At 39.4% G+C, this 20,230-nt stretch overlaps 1 protein-coding gene across 3 annotated transcripts in view; it reads left to right on the plus strand.

Moving 5' to 3' along the window:
* The window catches only part of TENM1 (teneurin transmembrane protein 1), a 560,608-nt gene that overhangs the window by 453,066 nt on the left and 87,312 nt on the right, over positions 1-20,230 (plus strand). For all 3 annotated transcript variants that reach the window (XM_039238819.1, XM_039238821.1, XM_039238820.1), the window contains one exon: positions 2,310-2,542. In XM_039238819.1, coding sequence (XP_039094750.1) covers positions 2,310-2,542 — 233 coding nt within the window. The remainder of the gene's footprint in view (positions 1-2,309; positions 2,543-20,230) is intronic.

Here is a 20,230-nt window from a genome sequence, read left to right on the forward strand (position 1 = left end):
AATGCCATAACAATTTGAGCAACAAAATAAAGTAGCATTGGGTTTTCAAGCATCATATAAAACAAATATCCATGTGTCCCTACAAATATAAATTAATGGTTGAATCCATAAATAAATAGAGGAGAAGAGATCAAGCTCTCATGCAGAAGAATTTCAAATCATTTATGTAGACGTTTCACCTTCAAGGAGGTGGAGTATAACTCCATACCCCTCAAGTGTTGCCATCACAAAGTGACTTCATAATACAGAAAGTGGGAGAGAAAGAATAATTTTACACTACCTCAGCCAGGTGATCAAGGTCAATATCAACAGTCATAAGTCATGTTGATTATTAGGTACCCTTGATTTGATTTGATACGAATGGCACTTTACCCCTGTGGTCTATAACCCCTGTCTAACTAGGAGAAAAAAAAAATAGACACATTCCAGTAGAGGGCATCCTACAGTATACCTGACTAATACTCCTTAAAACTGTTAAGGTCATCAGAAACAAGGGAAGTCTGAGAAACTGTCACAGCCCAGAGGAGCCTAAGGAGACATGATGACTAAACATAATTTGGTATCCTAGATATCTGGATATCCAGATAGATATCTAGATATCTGGATACCCAGAATACTGGAACGCACTAAAAGACATTAGGTAAAAACTAAGAAAACCTGAGTAAAGAAAGTATGGACTTCAGCTTATCTATAAAAATAATGGCAATAGAATGTGATAAGTGCTGCTAGGTCACACGTACCTCTTCTCTGCTCATATCTTTCCCCCTCTACTTCTCTTGCCACACTTGACAGTCATTTCCGGTTTACTGATCTGACTCCCCCCTTGGACCATGAATTTCACGACAAAAGGTACTATATCATGCACACAAGTAGGTCTCTGGACTGTAGCACAATTCCTAGGCACATACATAATATAGAAATGGTACTAAGGAAGAGTTCGAGAAGAGATGAGAGGCTTAGAGTAATGACCATGGAGATAAAGAGAAGTGGGCGGATTGGAGAAGAGTTTAGGAGGTAGAATTTTTAACCACAGGATGTTTCACAGAAGAATGACAGAAAAGAGGAGTAACGAACGGCTCCTGGCTTAGACAGCTGGGTGTGGGGCAGAGTTCTGGGCTGTGAGCAGTCAGAGATAAAGCAAGGTTGCTTTCCTCCAAGCTCACATGGTTTATTGAGGGATACAAATACAAAAAAAATTAATACGATATGTAATCCCCAGAATAGAGGTAAGTGCAATGCAGATAACCCAGACTGGAGATTTAGGGAAGGCTTTCTTCAGGAGATCATGTCTGAATAAAGCCTTAAAAGGCATATGAGGATTTACTAAGTGAAAAAAGACTTGCCTACCACACCAAGGAGTGTTAAAAAGCTTTTAAGGTTTTTAAAGGTGGGGGCCTAACAAACGTAAGGACCAAGGAAAATATCCCCCAAACCAACGTTGCTACAGCCATCAAAACAAATGGGATTAGGAAGAATCAAAATGAATGAATGAACTCAGCCATGTCTGTAGATAAAAATATCACAAGAGATTCCATGGGAATATGTAATTGAAGAGTTTCAGGAATACCAAAATCCGATCAAGGTAACTTTAGTGTCACCTTTAAAAGGTATGGCTGATTGTCATTATAACTGGAAAAAAAAAAAAAAAAGGTCATATATAATCAGTTCTGTTATGCCCTGAAATAAGACAAAATGGATTAGAAAAGTGTGGTGGTCAGCTAAAAACCGGAAGCTCAGAACGGAAAAGCTTGGGAATGTATTCTAGCACAGCCCTCCCTACACCAGACTCCTCCATCTTTGTATACGCCTTTCAATTTACAACAGGAGCCTGGAGGCTGGTGGGGCCCCCAGTGAGGCGGGAGCCCTGGAGAAGAAGTAGGATTCTGAAGGATGGGGAAGGCAGGAAGAGAAGAACTTCCATTTGGGATTTGTTGAGCTTGAGGTGACTGTGAACCATCCAGGCAGTCATCTAGTAGGTAATTAGAGAACCGGGTATGAAAGATATTGATTAAAGAAAATTATTTCCTGGGATTTTCTCTCTTCTGCTTCTTTCTCTGCCCCCCGCCCCCCACATGGATGGTATTGAAACACCAGCTTCATTACAGATTAGCAGTACACACTGAATTTTTTTAGACTCAGACCCATTACTAGAAAAACAAAGTAGCATCCATCTCCTCAGTACATGAGAAAGCTACATTTATTTTTCTTTTGGTCTCTTAAGAGAATTTTCCATTTGTGACAAAAGGGAGACCCCAGGGGATGTATACTGAACAAACTACTTTGCATAACTTTACTTTTCTCTTCCTTAGCACAAGTCCTGCCCACAAATATTACCTGGCTATGGACCCTGTGTCTGAATCACTTTATCTGTCAGACACCAACACTCGAAAAGTCTACAAGTTGAAATCTCTTGTGGAAACAAAAGACTTGTCCAAGAATTTTGAAGTGGTGGCGGGAACAGGTGATCAGTGCCTTCCCTTTGACCAGAGCCACTGTGGAGATGGCGGGAGAGCATCAGAAGCTTCACTGAACAGCCCTCGAGGTAAAAAAAAAAAAAAAAAAAAACCTTTTGCTCATCTAAAGATTTCATTTGACCTCACAAAATCCTGAGTGTTACCACACTCTAGTCCATCTATCTCAGTGTGCCTCTGACCTGCATGGTCTCTGAAGTCCACCCCAGAGGATAGGCATGGTCAGGACTGATTTTTAGCTAATATGCATTTGTATTTTCATTAGTGTTATTAAAATGATGAAATGCTTCTTTTCTGGTTGATAAATAATTATTTCCCAGAGCCTTCTGAGTACCTCCCTGACACCCCACCCTCTCCCCAGAAACTACTTCCTGGAAATTCCCAGCAGTCCAAAAACTAAAGGGTTAACTCCTAGCCTGCCCTGGTTGGGATCAGGTCTCTGCTCACCTTCTTTCTACCCCTGTGAAATATGTTGAATATCTCATAGACCCTAGACATTCCTGGCTCCTGCTTAACCAAGAATTAACGAACCTTTCTCCCATTAATTTATCTAAATCACTCTTGAAGCTGTTTGTACTTTTAATTTATATTCTCCCTAAGATAACAGATTCCAATTTTTTTCTTTTTTTTTTTTTTTTGCCTTCTACGGGAGCTCAGCCTTACTTTTGTTTGTCCTAAATTTACTTCTCAGTCTTCAAAAGCCAATCCTCAGTTCTGTTGCTTGGGACTTGTGAATAAATCTGTGTTCTCTCAATCAGCTTCAAGATTTTATAGACTTGGATCATATTTCCATCTTAGGCCACTAAGCTGAAGGACAGTCACCTTTAAGTCTGTTACTCTATCTCATCCACCTGATCTCTTTAATTATTTAATCAGTATTCTCTGTTCCTTCTCCACAGTGGTGTGTGTGTATGTGTGCTTTTATTTTCGTAGGTTTTATGAAGTATTCATTTTGGTGGGTTTTAAGAAGCCAGTGTGGTCTTTTTAAACTATGACACAGATAAAACACCTTGGTTGCAGAAAAAATTAGAAAAAAGGGAGTGCAAAAAATATATTTTTATTAAAGTCACCCATAATCCTACCAACATATAGAAGGCAACTGTTAACATTTTGGCATATATCCTTCTAGACTTTTTTCTATGCATATCATGTATTTTATTTTCTAGTAATGGATTCATCATATAGAATGCTGTTCTATAATCTTCTTTTCACACTTAATATATTATGAACATCTTTTCATGCCAAAAAATATAGTGAGGTCAATGTGTTTCATCTGTTAGATGGTCACTTATTATTTCAAATTTTAAGAGGTTACTCTTTAGCCATTTGACATTTGCCATATGGGGATTAAATTCCAACTATAATCAGAGTTTAAAGCCTTCCCTTTTTTCAAGGCCATATTCAAGTCCTATGTCTTTCATAAAGCCCCTCTAGCTAACCCTAGCCCATTAAATCTGAATTTCTCTAACAGTGTCTACACCACCCAATTACCACCTGATTATATTTTGCCGCCTTTTACTTTCCAGTTCATTCTTGAATAGGAAGTTTTTTATTACCAAGGTAAACTACTTGAGCTGAGAAACTACATCTAATATTTCTTTCGCATCTCCCCCACTTCCCCAGCAATGTCTTGTGCAGTGTGGGATCCACGTACATGTCCGTTGTATAACTGATCAGTTAGGTAACTTTTATCTATACCAAGTATTCCTAAAAGGAATTTCAATTGTGCTTTAAAAATTCCCTTTTTTCTCAAAGGGACTATAAGCCCCCCCCCCCAAATATCATGGTAAAGTGTTTTTAAAATGTATCTTCCTTTCTTGTGCCAGCTCTCATTCCTTACACATAGTAGGTCCACAGTAAATACTTGATGAGTGAATGCATAACTCAGGTGCAACATATAATCAGCTCATCTTTCAAGGAAATATATATCAGGCTGGGTCCCACCTTTTACACTGATTTAAAACTCATGCAGGTATTATAAAGATTTCTGCATAAGAAACAGGGAGGAATCAAGCTTGTATTGTGCCTGAAATTGACATCCTCCTGTGTTGCCGCTCAAATGAAAACCACTCATCTCACCTACCACATTCAACCTGCCACATAAAGGATGAATATCTCAGCTTTTTCAAATAGAACAAATAATTGGATCACTGCGGGTTTTTTTCTTTGCTTGGAAAGCAGCAATAATAGAGTCCTGATGAACAGGATTTACATGAACTCTTAAAGCATCAGTAATAAGAGTGCCAAAATTTATCTATCTATTAAAGATAATATTAAACTAAGTTTTTCTTCTTGTCATAGCTAGTAGTACATTTTCCTTTGGCTTGATTTACTCATCTTTCTTTCTAAGAGTGGCCTTTATAATAATGCAGTACACTTTATTCATCCCGAAGCGGGCAGTGGCCCTAAGAACATCTGTCCCAGCCTTCAGAGAGCTAAATGTCTAATCCATCCAAGACAGCTTTCACCTAACATGCTGAAGCTGATGTTGGCAACATCTGCTCTGATCCAGTGAGTGAACAAGGATATTGAAAGGAGGGGACTATGTGGCTCACACTAAGTATCCACCATGTCTTCTTCAACCGTGTTAACAGTATTTGAAGACCCTGTTAGAGATCTTCAGAATCACTCAGATGGCAGAACCGGTGTCCAGACATCAGTTGCTCTTGACATTGCCAGTCCGAACACTTAGATGCTTAGCCAGGGCACCCATCTCCTTGCCGAATACAGACAGCACTTGCCCTTGGCAGTGACTCAGAAGTGAGATTCTCATTATATGGAATGCTGCAGGGCAATTTCATAGACTTCTGTAGAGGAAGGAAAAATCATGCAAGAAGTCATTAAAACACAGTGTGCAAATTGAGGGGAGAGTATTGCTAATTGCTAATGATGTCTTTGAGGTTCTCCTGCAGGTTCTTTATCTCTCAAGAAAGACCAATTTGTTTGTTTTTTGCTTTACAACTACCATGCACCTCAGCTTCTTCTTCCTTCCCCCATAGAAGACAGCAAATGTTTAATGGATTTCTTTAAGGAGAAGTTTGATTTTTCTCTCCACCTAGAAGCTAATAAAGAAAAGCTGTGGATCAGTAGAAAATGGAAATGTACATCTAGGGAGTACAATTTCTAGGTTAAGAAAGAGAGCTTGCTCTAAGACTTTAACAAGCAACATATTGCAATTATAGGCAGGCTCTCCAACATGTCCTTAATTATGCAAGGTAAGTCAAATAAATGTTAATCTGCAAGACAGCTCATTTATTTTCTGAATCTGTTCTAAAAATAGGATGAAATAAAATTTCCTTTTGAGATCATTCGTCCTAACGTCGGAATAAATTATCAGATGGGATTAAAAACCAGTCAGCAAAAGGTAAAAGGTCACAAGCCACGGGAATGTTTTTTTTTTTTCCCCCAAAAATGGCAGCAAATTGTAACGAATGCCAGGTTAGGGAATCTACACTTTCTTGTTCAATCCATGTAATGCCAGTGTTTCTCCAGATGACCCTGTGTAAGTCACGGGACCTCGCTGTGGTTTCATACCCATGAACACTAAAATAGACGTAATGGTGCCATTGACTAGTTCTGTTACACTGGACTAGTCATTTGAACACTGGATACTGAGATGCCTCAATTGTAAACTTGAGGTTGTAGGATGATCTCCCTCCCAGCTCTAATGTATTAAAATAACTATAGCTGTTAACTTATATTGTGCCATATATTTTACAGTCGTTAATGTCCACAATGATGTACGGGGTAAATCACATTACCCCCAGTTTTACAGATAAGGAAGCTGAGACTCGGATAGGTTAAGAAATTTACCCAGGTTCACACAGTTTACAGATAACACTGGAATTCAGCACTAGGATGGAAAAAAAGAGGCCTGTGATGCCTCCACTATACCTCACTGCCTGTCTTTCAGCTAAAATTCATGATCTCTTTTGGCTTCCCTAGGAGGTAGGAAATATTGGAAGATGCTTCTTAATCTAATGACACATAGTCAAAAGGAATAAAATATTTTTATTTGCAAGATAAATGACATTTATTCTAGTTCCTGTTCCTCTTAAACCTATTTCTCTGATTTTTTTTTTCTGACCTAGTGGTGTACTCATAGTGCACTACACAGCATTTACATACCCTTTAAAAGTAATTATTCAAGTAAATCTTCAGGAAACCTTGTTACATCTCTTTGGAAGATTCTGCAGTTAAGAACTTCACCAACTTGTTCTTAAGGGATGGAGGCAGGAAACCTTGACTTTATTAAATTTCTTGATTACAACTGGTAACTACAAATTTGAAGGAAAAATGAAAGTCTCCCTGAACAGAATTTCATATAAGATAGCCCCTGGGTACTTCTCCTGGGAATAAGTCTTTATCTGATCCAGTTTTACGCACTTTGAGTTGAATCCCAATAAAGAGAAACATTTGCCATTTTACTCATCAATACTTCAATGTAATGGGGCAAGGAAAAAGTTTAGCAAAGAGGCTGATGGTGTGCTAATCCCTGGCATTGTATATGAGTTTGAATTGACTTTGAAAGATGCTTTTAAAACATGCATGGATGATGTAGTTGAAACTTAGGTTCCATTTATTATTTTTACTGCAACTTTCTTTAATTCTACAGAGAACTCAAACTAATGAGTCATGTAATAGATGACCAAGCACTTAAGTAGAATGTGAAATGGTACTAGGTGGGAATATAAAATAAAATTTGTGACAAGCTGAATACAATTATTTTTTTAAGTAGTTACAGAGGGTGAAGGAGTGACTGGACAAGATGAAATTAATCAATGACTTAATTTGGTTCTCTTGGACCTCGCCATGGATTCTATCTCTGTTTCCATGTGCATCTTTAAGCAAACTGACCTCAGAACTCAGTGGGGCTTAGGCAGTATCCAGATGAGTGTGAAAAGCTCCTGAACCATTCCCTAGGAGGGAAATGATCCGTAAATCTTGACAGCTGCCAGAAGTGCTTTTAGGGTATTCATGACACTAATCATACAGGAGTCACTTTAACTTTATTAACAATTAAGAAATCTCAGGATGAGAAAGTCTAGACAAAAACTATCTGGTTTTGTCCCTACACAGATATATCTCAGGTACATCCTGAAGCTCTACTGATTCCTCCAGCATCTACATGATATTCTAAATTTGAGGTTAATGGAAAGATGCTAGAACTATCTAAGTGGTGACATTTTGCTGATGTCACCAGTGTCTGTGAGGGAGAGAATATAGTGCACAAACACGTATGAGAATGTTCCTTTGGTTCTCCTATGCAATGGAGAGCAGTAAGATTTTTCCTAAATTCCTTTAGTATCTGATCCATCACGGTGGCGTAACCATTTGGATTGACACTAAGGCCAGCCCTCACCAAAATTCCAGGCAGGCAAGCCACAACATGAGGAAAATAAATGGTATATGTGGGAACCTACAAATAAATCAGTATTGTTGAAGTAAAAATATCCACAGGTAATAGGAAGAGCAGGAACAGGAATAGGAAGTTCTGACTTTATCCTATAGGCAAAGGATTTGAAGTGAGAGAGTGACATAATCATCCAACACATGCATTGTTGATAAATTGTTTTGATGACAAGGCTGTATATTCACTAGAGTAAGTCTGGGGCAAAGAAATCATAGAACATACTGACATTTATAGGCACACGATGGAGGGGAATCTAATGGAGACAAAAGAAACCTTCAGAAGAAAAAGACGTGAACAGAGAGCTTGGTATCCAGGAAGACAAAGGAATCCTTTGTTTTAAGAAGGTGTAGAAAACAGTATGAAATGTTACACATTTGTAGCCATTGGATTAGGCAATGAGGAGTTTGTTGGTGACCCTGCTATTAGTGGTTTGAGGAGCCATAGGGACGGAAGCCAAATCACAGTACTTTAATGAGCCAACAAGAGGAGAGAAAGGAAATACCTCTAGTGAAGATCACTCTTCCGAGAAATTCAGATGTGAGAGGTATGGTGATAAGAAGTGAGAGGACAGAGCACTCAGGGGAGGCTTTATCTATAGGAGACATGGCAATGGTTATAGGTAAATGGAAAGATAAAGAAGATAGAAAATAAATGATGAAACCAGGTCTGGAGAAGCTGGGAGGGACTAGGCCTTGAAAGGGAGGGGAGATTGGAGAGACCATTCTAAAATAATGGTAGGTACGGTGATGAAGATAAGTCTGTAGGTAGAAGGAGCTAGAAAGTTGATCGTACTCCATTCTGATAGCCTCAGTGTTCTCTGAGAATTGATCTGTTCTACTAAAAATGAGGAAGTAAAGTAAGGCCTTAAGGTACATGAGAGAGATTTAGAAGAGCCAATTAGCTAAGAAGTCTTTCTGGGTAAGATCAGCATTCTCTCACCCCTGGCCAAATTCCCAGGTCAGCTTCAAGGCATTTTCCATGAGGGCTTTCTTCCCATGTCCTTGTCTTAGAATCAGAGGTGCCTTAAGAAAAATGTGTTTGACAAAGCCTTAAAATTCAGGCAAAATATTTGTTCCTTATTGCTCAGTGATCTCATGCTATGTCCGCTTCTGGAGATTTCTTGCCTAACTATGTCTTTGATCTCTGAGTTTATGGTATCTATACCAGAGGACTTAGTGTCTATATGCAATCAGAATGTGAGCTTAATGTGTTCCTGGTAGTTGTTCTAATGCATCTGCTTATGACGGTCAAAAGATTTGACCTTATATTATGTCAGCAGCTGGAACTTGAGAACCTTCCTGCCTATTCTGTCAGAATCTTAAAGCCATCAGCTGTTGCTGTGGAGAAGTCAGACAAGAGGGAGGCACATACGCTTAGCCTTGGGTAATTGGTCCAGGAAACATCAATGGCTAATACCGAGAAACCTGTAATAAGTTCATTTAAGTTTTATAAAGCTACAAATGCATTATTAAATGACTTTTTCTTCTGCATTTATTTTAATTTTCATGCATGCATAATATTCTAGCAAACACAGAGATAATATTTTAGAGGCCAAATACTATAAGAAAAAAATGCCCAGGTTCTGGAGTCCAACAGAACTGAAAGCAAATCCCTGATTCACCGCTCATTAAGTGTGTGACCTTGAATAAGTCACCTAAATTCCCTGAGCTGTGGCTTCCTCATCTGTGAAGTTAGAATACTAGTTAATAGTGCCTACACAACAGTGTTTGGTAATACATGTGAAGTGCATTGTAAAGTGCACAGCCCAGCATGTAGTGTGTACACCTTAAATGCCACCTGCCATTATGATCAGCCTTGCGGTTGTGTTGCTAATAATAATACTTCATATAATAGTCCCCCAAACATGGGATAAGTTACTTAGGAAAGAGGCAAGTGCCATGTCCTTGTAGGTCAGCCTGAGACTTGATCATTTCTAAGAAGCAAGAGTCAAGGTAGGGTGGGATTCAGGTATTGTATGTGATTTGACTAGTTAATCCATCACAACCTTGAGGTGCAGTAATTCTAGTGCTGCTTCCCGTACGTGCTGTATTTTGAGAAGCCCATGAAGGGCCACCCAACCAACGTAATTCCCGTAGGAGCTTACCGTTTCACCATTAAATTCACTCCATAAGGGTATTCTTCAGATACGAACTACCGTGTTTAGTGCAGGGTATTGCCTGGGAGCGCAAAACCTTAATTCCTCATTCAAACACTTTATGGGGGCCTCAAGGGCATAGAGCACAGGATGGATGTGTTTGAATACATGAGATCACTTAAGGGGGACAAGCCAAGGTGGGAGCTGGTCTAGGCGGCGTGGGGAAATGTGATGCGAGGTGTCCAGCAGAATGGTGACAAAGCAGGGAGAGATGGAGAAATAGCAATGATAGACTTCTCCTCTTTAGTAGTGTCTAAAATGAAACATAGAACCCTACATATCAAGACAAACAGCACGGAATTATGATTCTTCCTCTTTTTATTTAGATCACTGGCCCAGATAACTTTGCTTCCGTGTCACAGCTCCTCGGCACGACATCTTTCTTCTCTGTCCACTTAAGAATCACCTCAGCTGATAAAAAGAACCCCCACCCCACCAAACAGAGATCACACACTAACAGACTGCAAATCACTTAAATCATATTTTGAGTGGTGTATTATGGTAACCTATAAATAACTAATTGCATAAAATTGCTTTAGTAGTTTCTAGATGGCAGCTTTAATTAAAAGCACCAGAGACATTTAGAAGTTTAGAAATGGATGGCATGTAATTTGCCCTTTTACCAACCATAAAATGGTAATTAAGGAATTTGATTCACTTCTTCCTATTAAAAGTTTTATGAGAATAGCAAGTTCCTTCTAAATACAGTTTCTCTTCAGCAGAAGGTAGTACGTTTGCTTTATCAGTCTTCTCCAGCAGGGTAAGATGTTTTAATGTACAAATTCTTCAGAAGTTAATTAGGAAATTTCTTTCAGTGCAAGATGTTTGTTTTTAAGATTCTAAAACATGAAACTGTGTTAGAGCTAAACCTTTGATCATGGCCCCATATTGCTCTCCCATCAATACAAGATGGCCCAATAATTTCAAGTTTACCAAATGCATGGAGCTGACTATCAAATCAAAGAAAAGAGGAGGTCCTTTCCTTCTGAGCCTAGCATGCTTTGCTGATTCTCGAAGGAATCTGAAATCTGCAATGCGTTGACTTCCCAGAGAATCCAGAACATTCACTCCACAACAGAGGAGTCATCAGAAGACGTTTTTAGTTTCATTGATCCTCCAGCGACACTGGATGCAGGTATAGAGTGTGAAACAACAACATGCAGCAACCCCAGATGTCTTTGGATATCCACGATTTTAACATCATCAAGAGCTAAAACACAGCTGGAAATGGAGTCAGGAAGCCCATTTGTCTTTTATAATTGATGAGTTGATTGCATTTTTTTGGCCACTTCAGCCCAAATATTATAGATGGCACCACACAAGGCATTTAGACCAGTGTTATGAAGACACTAATGACTTAAGTTATATGCACATAAGAAAAACAGCTGCTAGGGTTTGTTTTGTTTTAAATCCAGCAGATTATCTCTAAAGTTATCTAAGCCAGATGAGCCTAAGCAGCACACTGATAAAGTGGGACATGAAGCCCTTGCTCCAACCCTCAACCTGTCTCCCCTGCATAGAAATGCACCCTATTCACTTCCCACCCTCTACTCAGAACCGGGCATCCCACAGTGGTAAACGAAAGGGGGATGGGACAGTAAGAGGAATATTTATTTCATCCATGACATTGTTTTGAATTTCCTATGGATGGTGACAGTAAATACAGACCTGCTACTCATCAGTTTCATTATTGTTTTTACCATTTCTACTGAAAATTCACTCCCCTTACTGTCGGGACCTGGGACAGACCACTCCCACTGTCCTCAAACCTTGGCACACTCTTGCAGGTATAAAGAAAATACTCACAAAGTGGTATTCAGTGGAAAGTTCAGAATGCAATCTGTATAAACTGTGTGCTGCTACTTCTGTTAGGGTACCGGGGTACTGTGTACATACAGAGAAAAAGTGCAAAAGGAAGTTTATCTAAATGTTAGCGGTGAGAATTGCTGCATAAGGAATGTTAAGTGATTTTATTTTTTTCCTTAGTTTTCTAAACATGTATTATTTTTATAATTCAACAAAAGACAAAACATGTTATTTTAAAATACATATGCATGCATGTGCACACACGCGCACACATGCACATTGTCCTGTCCTATGGCCAATCTCTGAGGACTCGGGTTTCTTTGCTTTCATAGACGACAGCTCTCCAGCAGGGGTGTTGTAGTACTGATGGTTGACACTGGGGTACTCCGATCTGAGCACAATACCGGAGACTCGTGGAAGGGTTAATACTGTAAGTCAAGGAAGAAACCTAAATGAAATCTCCGAAGGCATCCTGGGGGGCCAGTAGTAAAAGATATTTTAATTAAATTTATTATTTTTTAAGTAAAAGAAATATAGGGGCACCTGTAAGCTCAATCAGTTAAGCGTCCAATTCTTGATTTTGTCTCAGGTCATGATCTCATGGTATATGGGTCGAGCCCGCATCAGGCTCTGCACTGACAGTGAGGGACCAGCTTGGGATTCTCTCTCTCTCTCTCTCTCTCTCCCTCTCCCTCTCTTCGCCCCTCCCCTCCCCTGCTCATTCTCTCTCTCTCTCTCTCTTTCTCTCCCTCTCTCAAAAATAAACATTAAGAAGAATAAAAAGATGTATAAAGAATACAAATTAAAATGGCCTGTAATCTTACCATCTAGCTAAGTTCTGTTGATATTGAAACATAAAAAATATAAAAGTAATATATGTCTATGGTTTGAAAGTTTGAACTGTATACAAAGGTACAAAAAGCAAATGCCAGGCTTCTTCACCATAAATGCACACAACTCACTTCTTCCTTTTAAAGGTAACCAGTGTTAACAGTTTGTGATTCCTTTGAGACCTTTCTATTTTTTCCCTTACATGAAAGGAATTGTACCACATAGATGATTCTCTACCCTGCTTCTTTCATTTAATAAAATGTCTTGACGTATGTACATATCCACCTCTTTGTTTTTAAGAGCTATCTAATATTACAGCATATGGGTATACCATAATTGATTAAGTCATATGCTTCTTGATGAATATGTTGTTGCCTTTTTTAAAAAAATCTTTTATCACTAATGTGCTGCGCTGAACAACCTAGTTCATATATATAGAAGCACTTTTGTAAATATATACATAGGGTTAATTTTTAGCAGTAGTAGAGATTACCAAATTGTTCTTCCAAAAGACTGAACACATTTACATCAACAGTATATGAGTGTGGCCATTTAGCCATACCCTTAGCTGCTCTAAGTATCACTAAACCTTTTTTTTTTGTTTGTTTAATTTAATTTATTTTTGAGAGAGAGCCTAAGAGAGGAAGGGGCAGAGAGAGAAGGAGACTGAGGGTACAAAGTGGGCTCTGTGCTGACAGGCTGACAGCCCCCGAGCCCGACATGGGGCTCAAACTCACGAACCACGAGATCATGACCTGAGCCGAAATCAAGAGTCAGATGCTCAACTGACTGAGCCACCCAGTCACCTCTCATTAAACCTTTTAATGTATGTCCATCTGATCAGTAGGAAATAGTATCTTGTACCCTGTATGTAGCTTTTTAAAAAACTTTTTAATGTCTTATTTCTGAGAGAGAGAGCGTGAGCAGGGGAGGGTCAGAGAGAGAGGGAGATACAGAATCCGAAACCGGCTCCAGGCTCTGAGCTGGCAGTCAGCACAGAGCCCGATGCGGGGGCCCAAACCCATGATCTGTGAGATCATGACATGAGCCGAAGTCAGACGCTCAACCGGCTGAGCCACCCAGGCACCTCTCCTGTATGTAGCTTTAATTTGTGTTTCTTTGATTGTAAGTGAAGTTGAATGTCATTTTATATCTGACCATTTGTATTTCTTCTTCAGTGAATTCACTCTGCCAGTTTTTCTACCGAGCTGTTGACCTTTATGTTTTGTCAATTAGAAAAGCATCCTTTGTCCCTCATATGCATAGCAAATATTTTCCAAGTTTGTAATTTCTTCTTTTTTAACCATACAGAAGTTTTGTAACTCTATATGGTCAGATTTGGCAGTATATTTTCCTTAGGGTCTCTGAGGTTTGTGCCTTCCCAGAAAAGCCTCCCAAGTACTAAAGGTATTTTTAAGGCAGATGGACAGGCGTCTCAATAACCCTTGAATCATACCGTGTGTCTTTCTCCTTTGGGCCCCATGAAACGGAAAACTCAGGAAGTGTTTAGAGAAGTTTAAAACGAGAGACTTTGGAGTCAGGCAGAAAAAACTGAGTTCAAACCTATTACCAACATGTTTGAGCCACTGTTTTCTCATCAGTAAAGTGGAGACTGTGCAGAGGATGAAATGACACGCCCTGCGGTAAGCCAGTTCGTGGCACAGATTAAGTACTTAAATAAGTATGAAGATGAAAATGAGGATAAGTAAATAAGTTTTACAACTAACAAGTGTTATTAACTGGAATTGTTTCAAGGCTAGTAATAATAGTTTTGCTTTCAAAACCGTTTGACTATACTCAAATTCTGCCAAACTACATTGATTGAATATTCACAGTCCTAATTTCTTTATATTTGCTTGCAAAATACATTGTGCAACTAAAGGGGGGAAAATGTAATCATTTTTTACTGGTGGAAGCTTGATGGAAGGAAAAGCTTTGGAAAATCACAAGTGCGTACATGCCTATGGAGACATGTGCTAGGATGTCTTTACAGTAAAAAAAGAAAACAATCCATCAGTAGAGGCTTAGTTACATGATAGAATATTGTATAACAGCAAAAATAAATTAACTGGATCTATATGTAAAACATTAATGGCCACAAAGCATATGGTTGCATGAATAAAAGAGAAAATTGCTGAAGAAATAGAGTGTGATATCATTAGCATATTATAGTGGTAAAATATATAAGACATAAATTTTACGATTTCAGCTATGTTTAAGTGAACGATTCTGAGGCATTAAGTATATTCACATGGCGGCGCAGCAGTTACCCGTAGATACATACGTATATGGAAAGTGTGAGAACATGTATGGGGATGACGCACGCTAACCTCAGGATAGCGGTTACCTCTAGGGAGAGAAGGGAAAAAGAGGCTAGGGATAAGGACATGGGATTTGGCTGTAGCTGTAACATTTCCTTTTTTTTTTTTCTTTAAAGAGATCTGTGAAGCGAATGTCAACATCTGTGAAATTTGGGTGGTCGATGCACGGCAGCATGTAATACTATTTTCTGAGCTGTCTACCATTTGAAATTCTTCATAATTAAATAAAATTCTAAGTCAGAAGTAGGGTTTAGAAAACAACTTGCAAATTTATACCTGACAATTGAAAGCGACAGGTTCGTTTTAAATAAGGCTTTCACTCATACAGAGGTGATATTCAAAATATTTAACAACCTGCGATGCCCAAGTAGCCATGTATCAGAACACACAGCAGCTTTGGCCCTGGAGTAGGGTCTTTAAGGCCTCATCCTATTGTGGCCAGCTTTCAGCCATTATTTCCTGTTCTGATTGGATTCAAGACTGTAGGGCCTCACCAACACCTCTAGTGTGGGTCCATATGTGGAGTTCCCCAAATACCTGACAGTGAACTTCCTCAATATCAAAGAGCCTCAATAGAATGAGTCAGCTTTATTGCTGCCCAAAAAAAGTCACTGTTTCCTTGGGAGTGAGTCCTGGCCCATTTGAAGTTTCTCCCTGAGGAATCAAAGGCTTAATAACTCAAATGTAAGGTTATCTTCAAGCCCCAAGTATCAAAGCCTGGCCAGGAAGCCCCAATGTTATTTGCTCTATTTTTCTTCCAGTTTCATTTACTAGCTATTCCATTTGGTTTTTCAAAAAGCTTGTTAGACTGTGTTATAGGTTTTTGGGGAAAGGAAGGTGGGTAGGTGCCTGATTTTACCAGTATTTACTCAGGAAAGAAAGCTGATTACAGCGGTAGTTTCTCTTAGAGCTCAGGAATCATTCCTCATTTTGGAAGGCATCTGTAACCCATGGAAATTGAAGCCATAGTAATAGATTGATAGGTCCACTTTGCCCCTCCCCAAATGCCAAAACCCATCACAGAATGGCCTCTGCCAAGACTACCTACTTTGGTTTCTATCATCTTTTCTCTGTGTTTTCTTGAACAAAGTAAAATCAGAACTGTAGGCAGATTACTGCTACCCTAACCCTTCTCTAAGACTTGTCTCTCAAAAGGCACCTTCCCACCTTTCCCAGAGTAGTAAAACTGGGGGCATTTCCGGGGAGAGTGGCCCAAAGAAGGGCTATTTTTAAATCTAATGATTTTAGCCTGTTAGGCTTGAAATTTTTGAGAAACCATAAATCAACACTTAGCACCTTCAAAGTCTTTGTTGTGCTTTTTTGTTTTATTCTGTTAGTTTATTTGTTTTAATTAATGCTGGGCCCTATTTTATTTTCCACGCATAGCTGGTCTAATTTTAACAGCATGACTTTATTCAAATTATCTACTTGAATGTTAAAAAAATATTGTCAGTTACCCAAAAACAAAACCACTGCCTTCTGAATTAGCCCAAAATTGGTATCTTCCTAATTTCTAGAAATGCTTGAGATTTTTGAATTAAGGAACCACTGCAATAATTGTATCTGGCTGTGTGTGTGTGTGTGTGTGTGTATTTTTAAGTTTATTAATTTTGAAAGAGAGAGAAAGAGAGCATGCACACATATGGGCATGAGTGGGGGAGGGGCAAAGAGAGAGGAGAAAGAATCCCAAGCAGTCTCCATGCTGTCATTGCAAAGCCCAACATGGGGCTCCATCTCACAAACCGTGATATGGTGACCTGAGCCGTGATCAAAAGTCAGACACTTAACCAGCTGAGCCACCCAGGCGCCCCTAGCTATATTTTCAAATGCCTCCATTTCCTTGTGTTTTACCTCCTTTCTTAGACTCACAGGCTGTTACTAATTTTTTTTTCCTAGTCTCTCAAATTGTTCTCTTTCTAGTATAGATCTTAGTCATTTATTCTATGAATATATGAAGCACTCCTGTGTGGCAGGAGCACACAGCTTAAATGTTGTCACCAAACACTGCAGTGATCTCTTGTGACAACAAAGACCTCCTGGTTATTAAACAGGTGTCCAGAAATGCCATCATCGTAAGTAATACTTCGATATATTTAACTGGTGTCAGTAAGACATTAGTGTCAGTGAACGACTATACTACTTATAGGACTCCCACTGGTTTTAGCTACTCTGTCAGACCCACATCATGCTCCCAGTAGATCTTATTAGAAAAAGAACCACGTTCACTGAGCAGCTCCACCATTTTGTTAAGCTTTTCAACCAGCAAATAATCTGGTCTACATTGGAAAACTTGGAAATTATAAGTGGACTAAAAAGATACATAGTCCCTGTCCAGGAGCAGAATGTGCTCTGGTTGAGGAGAAAAGAGAGGAATCCTTAGGGAAGACTGTAAGCTAGCATTAGGTTGTGTGATATAAACTCTAAGCACTCCAAGGGTTTGGAGAATGGAGAGCTGAGTGACATTTGGAGGAAAAGGGAGAGAAAAATGAGCAGAAGGGGAACGATGTGGAGGAAAGGAATCTAAGAAAGAGCTGGACACATGGGGAAAGAAAAACTGGAAACTAGATTCTGACCTCTAGTCCTGATAGGTAAGGTTAAGTGAACTCAAAAAAAAAAAAAAAAAAGAATAAGATCAAAGAACAAGGCAAAGAAGAGAAAGTAGGGCAGTGGAGAACAAAAAGGGCTGAATGGGAAATGAATAACTCAGCCCTTCCTATGAAAGATAGGATGGTCCTGAAATGGATTTGTTAAAAATGGTCCAAACTCATATCAAAAGTGCATTTTAGAGTCCAGTCAAAACACCATGCGCTCTTGGTTATAGGCTAGACGATAGATTTGCAACCTAACAGCACTGTATCTGTTGTGTTTCTCATTCCTACCCACTTGAATTGGTAAAATACATGTCTTCTAATAAGCTCAGAAGATTTCTACCATCACAAAAGAACAGTTAAGTTGTTTGACTTAAATGACAAGGAAATCCCTCCATCAAGATACTTGCAAGACTTTGGAGTCAGTCGGTGGATTGTAATTATTGACGCTAGACTTGCACTGTGTCTTGAAAGATGAGCAGGATTGGGATACTAGGAGAAAGAAAGGGTCCTCCAATCCCAGGGAACCTAGTGCGGGCAAATAGGTCATGATGGCAAAAAAAAAAAAGGAAAAAAAAGAAAGAAAAAGGTACGTTTTAGAGTCCAGTGCATAGACCAGTTGGGCCAGAGAAGTAACGCAGGACCCCGTACAGACTGATCATCAGCATCAGCATGCCAGAGATGCTGCCAGAATTACACATCAGGCTCCTGACCTCTACGTCAAGCCGTGCTGAAGTGGGTAATCATGGGGCAGATAAACCCCAGCATGGTGTGGGTAAGCTAACAGTTAATCAAAAACGTAAATATGAGGATCACTTGTGTTAACCTTTCAGAAAGATTTCCCAGACAGAATAGATGTTATTTTATTTGATCTTTACCATAATCCACTGACATGGGCAGCTCAGCTTTTACTCTCACCTGTAAACAAGGGAAAACCCTGAGCACCAGGAGATTATGGAAAGTCTGGAAAGTCAGTCCGTCTCAACCAGACGGCACAGCCTCTACCCTCCAGATTCTTACTCCTCCTCCCATATCTCCCATGACAGTGTCTGGGTGATTGAATTTAGAGGAAAAACGGGTGGGAATGGCTGTGGAAGTCACCGGCCCCCTTTAAACACCCCAATGTTTTCAATGCCCTTCAACAAAACCTTCTGCCTACAGATGATCAAACTTGTATGTGAGAATGTGAAAGAAAAAAGTCAAAAGAGTTGTTTGTCTCATCAGGTAACAGCTTTGACTAATTTTTTTCTTTTTTTAAAATTTTTTAAATGTTTTTATTTCTGAGAGAGAGAGAGAGAGAGAGACCCCCTGAGCAGGGAGGATCAGAGAGAGAGAGGGAGATACAGAATCTGAAACAGGCTTCAGGCTCTGAGCTAGCTGTCAGCACAGAGCCTGATGCGGGTCCCGAACCCACAAACCGTGAGATCATGAACTGAGCCAAAGTCGGATGCTCAACTGACTGAGCCACCTAGGTGCCCCTAATTTTTTCCTTTTACTCAGCTGTCGTGTGTGTGTGTGTGTGTGTGTGTGTGTGTGTAATCATATATTGATTGAGCCCAAATCGGTCCCCTAAATGTCTCTTAAACTTCCATTTAAGGGGTTTAAAAGTCACATTCATGCAGTATTTTCTACCCTGCTGTACCTCCTGCAAATGACTGTCTACCACTTCTGACTTGGTGAACTATTCTAGTGTTCACTTCATTAGTCAAGATGTACAGGTGTTGGAGGAATTTTAAACGGGCCTTCCGTGTTGTTTTTGAATGGGCACCACATGCAAATAATTATCCTACAGAAAATTTAATTATTCTTGAGTTAGCCCACTTTTGTGAATAGTAAGCCCTGTCAGGCTTAATTCCTCATATCCCGCTTGTGTTGAGTATTCAGGCCAAGGTATTCTCCTTAGTTTGATTTTTTATTAGAACGTCGTGGTCATTCACATACCTTGAGAGAGACTCATTTTCCCTAGAGTGTAGCAACTACAATTAGGTTTTTGCTGGTCCATGGGCAATAAATGAACTTCCCCTCCTCAGGCTAATTGTTCACATAATGTTCTTGTGAGGCGGTTTGTGTCCTTAGGATGCCGGAGGCATCTCTTCACAATGTATCTGAGTAGTGTCCCAGATATAGTTGCTTGATGTTTGAAGAATTTTTCAAGGGGGGGAGGGAATATAAAATATTCAGCTTGCATTTGGTAAACCTCATTTATCTTAGCCCATATGTACAGAGGCCCCTTAAATCTCAGCCTGCAGGCATCTTTTAAACAAGAACTCTAGCACGAAAATAAAATAAGAGATGTGCATTTCAACATGAACTAGAACCATCTATTTACCCCAATCTCTCTTAAACATACACACACACACACACACACACACACACACACACACCTCTCTTGAAAAGAAGGAAAAAAATTCATACCATTATTAGTGTCTGGTATTACTGTTAAATATTAAGAGACCACCACCACCCCTAACCCAGGACCTCCCTAAGCCAGTTGTATAATATGGGGTTTCATTTATTTGATTCTCTGCATGAAAACTTTACCATCTTCTCAAAGGTTTTCATACCAGTAGTTCAATAGTGCGGCATTATCCCGAAGCTCACAAAATTGTTTTCAACCACTGCCTTGTCTGTGAATCTAACACAAG

This window comes from Hyaena hyaena, unplaced genomic scaffold (assembly GCF_003009895.1).
Source record: "Hyaena hyaena isolate Hyena2069 unplaced genomic scaffold, ASM300989v1 scaffold_147, whole genome shotgun sequence".
Classification (NCBI taxonomy): domain Eukaryota; kingdom Metazoa; phylum Chordata; class Mammalia; order Carnivora; family Hyaenidae; genus Hyaena; species Hyaena hyaena.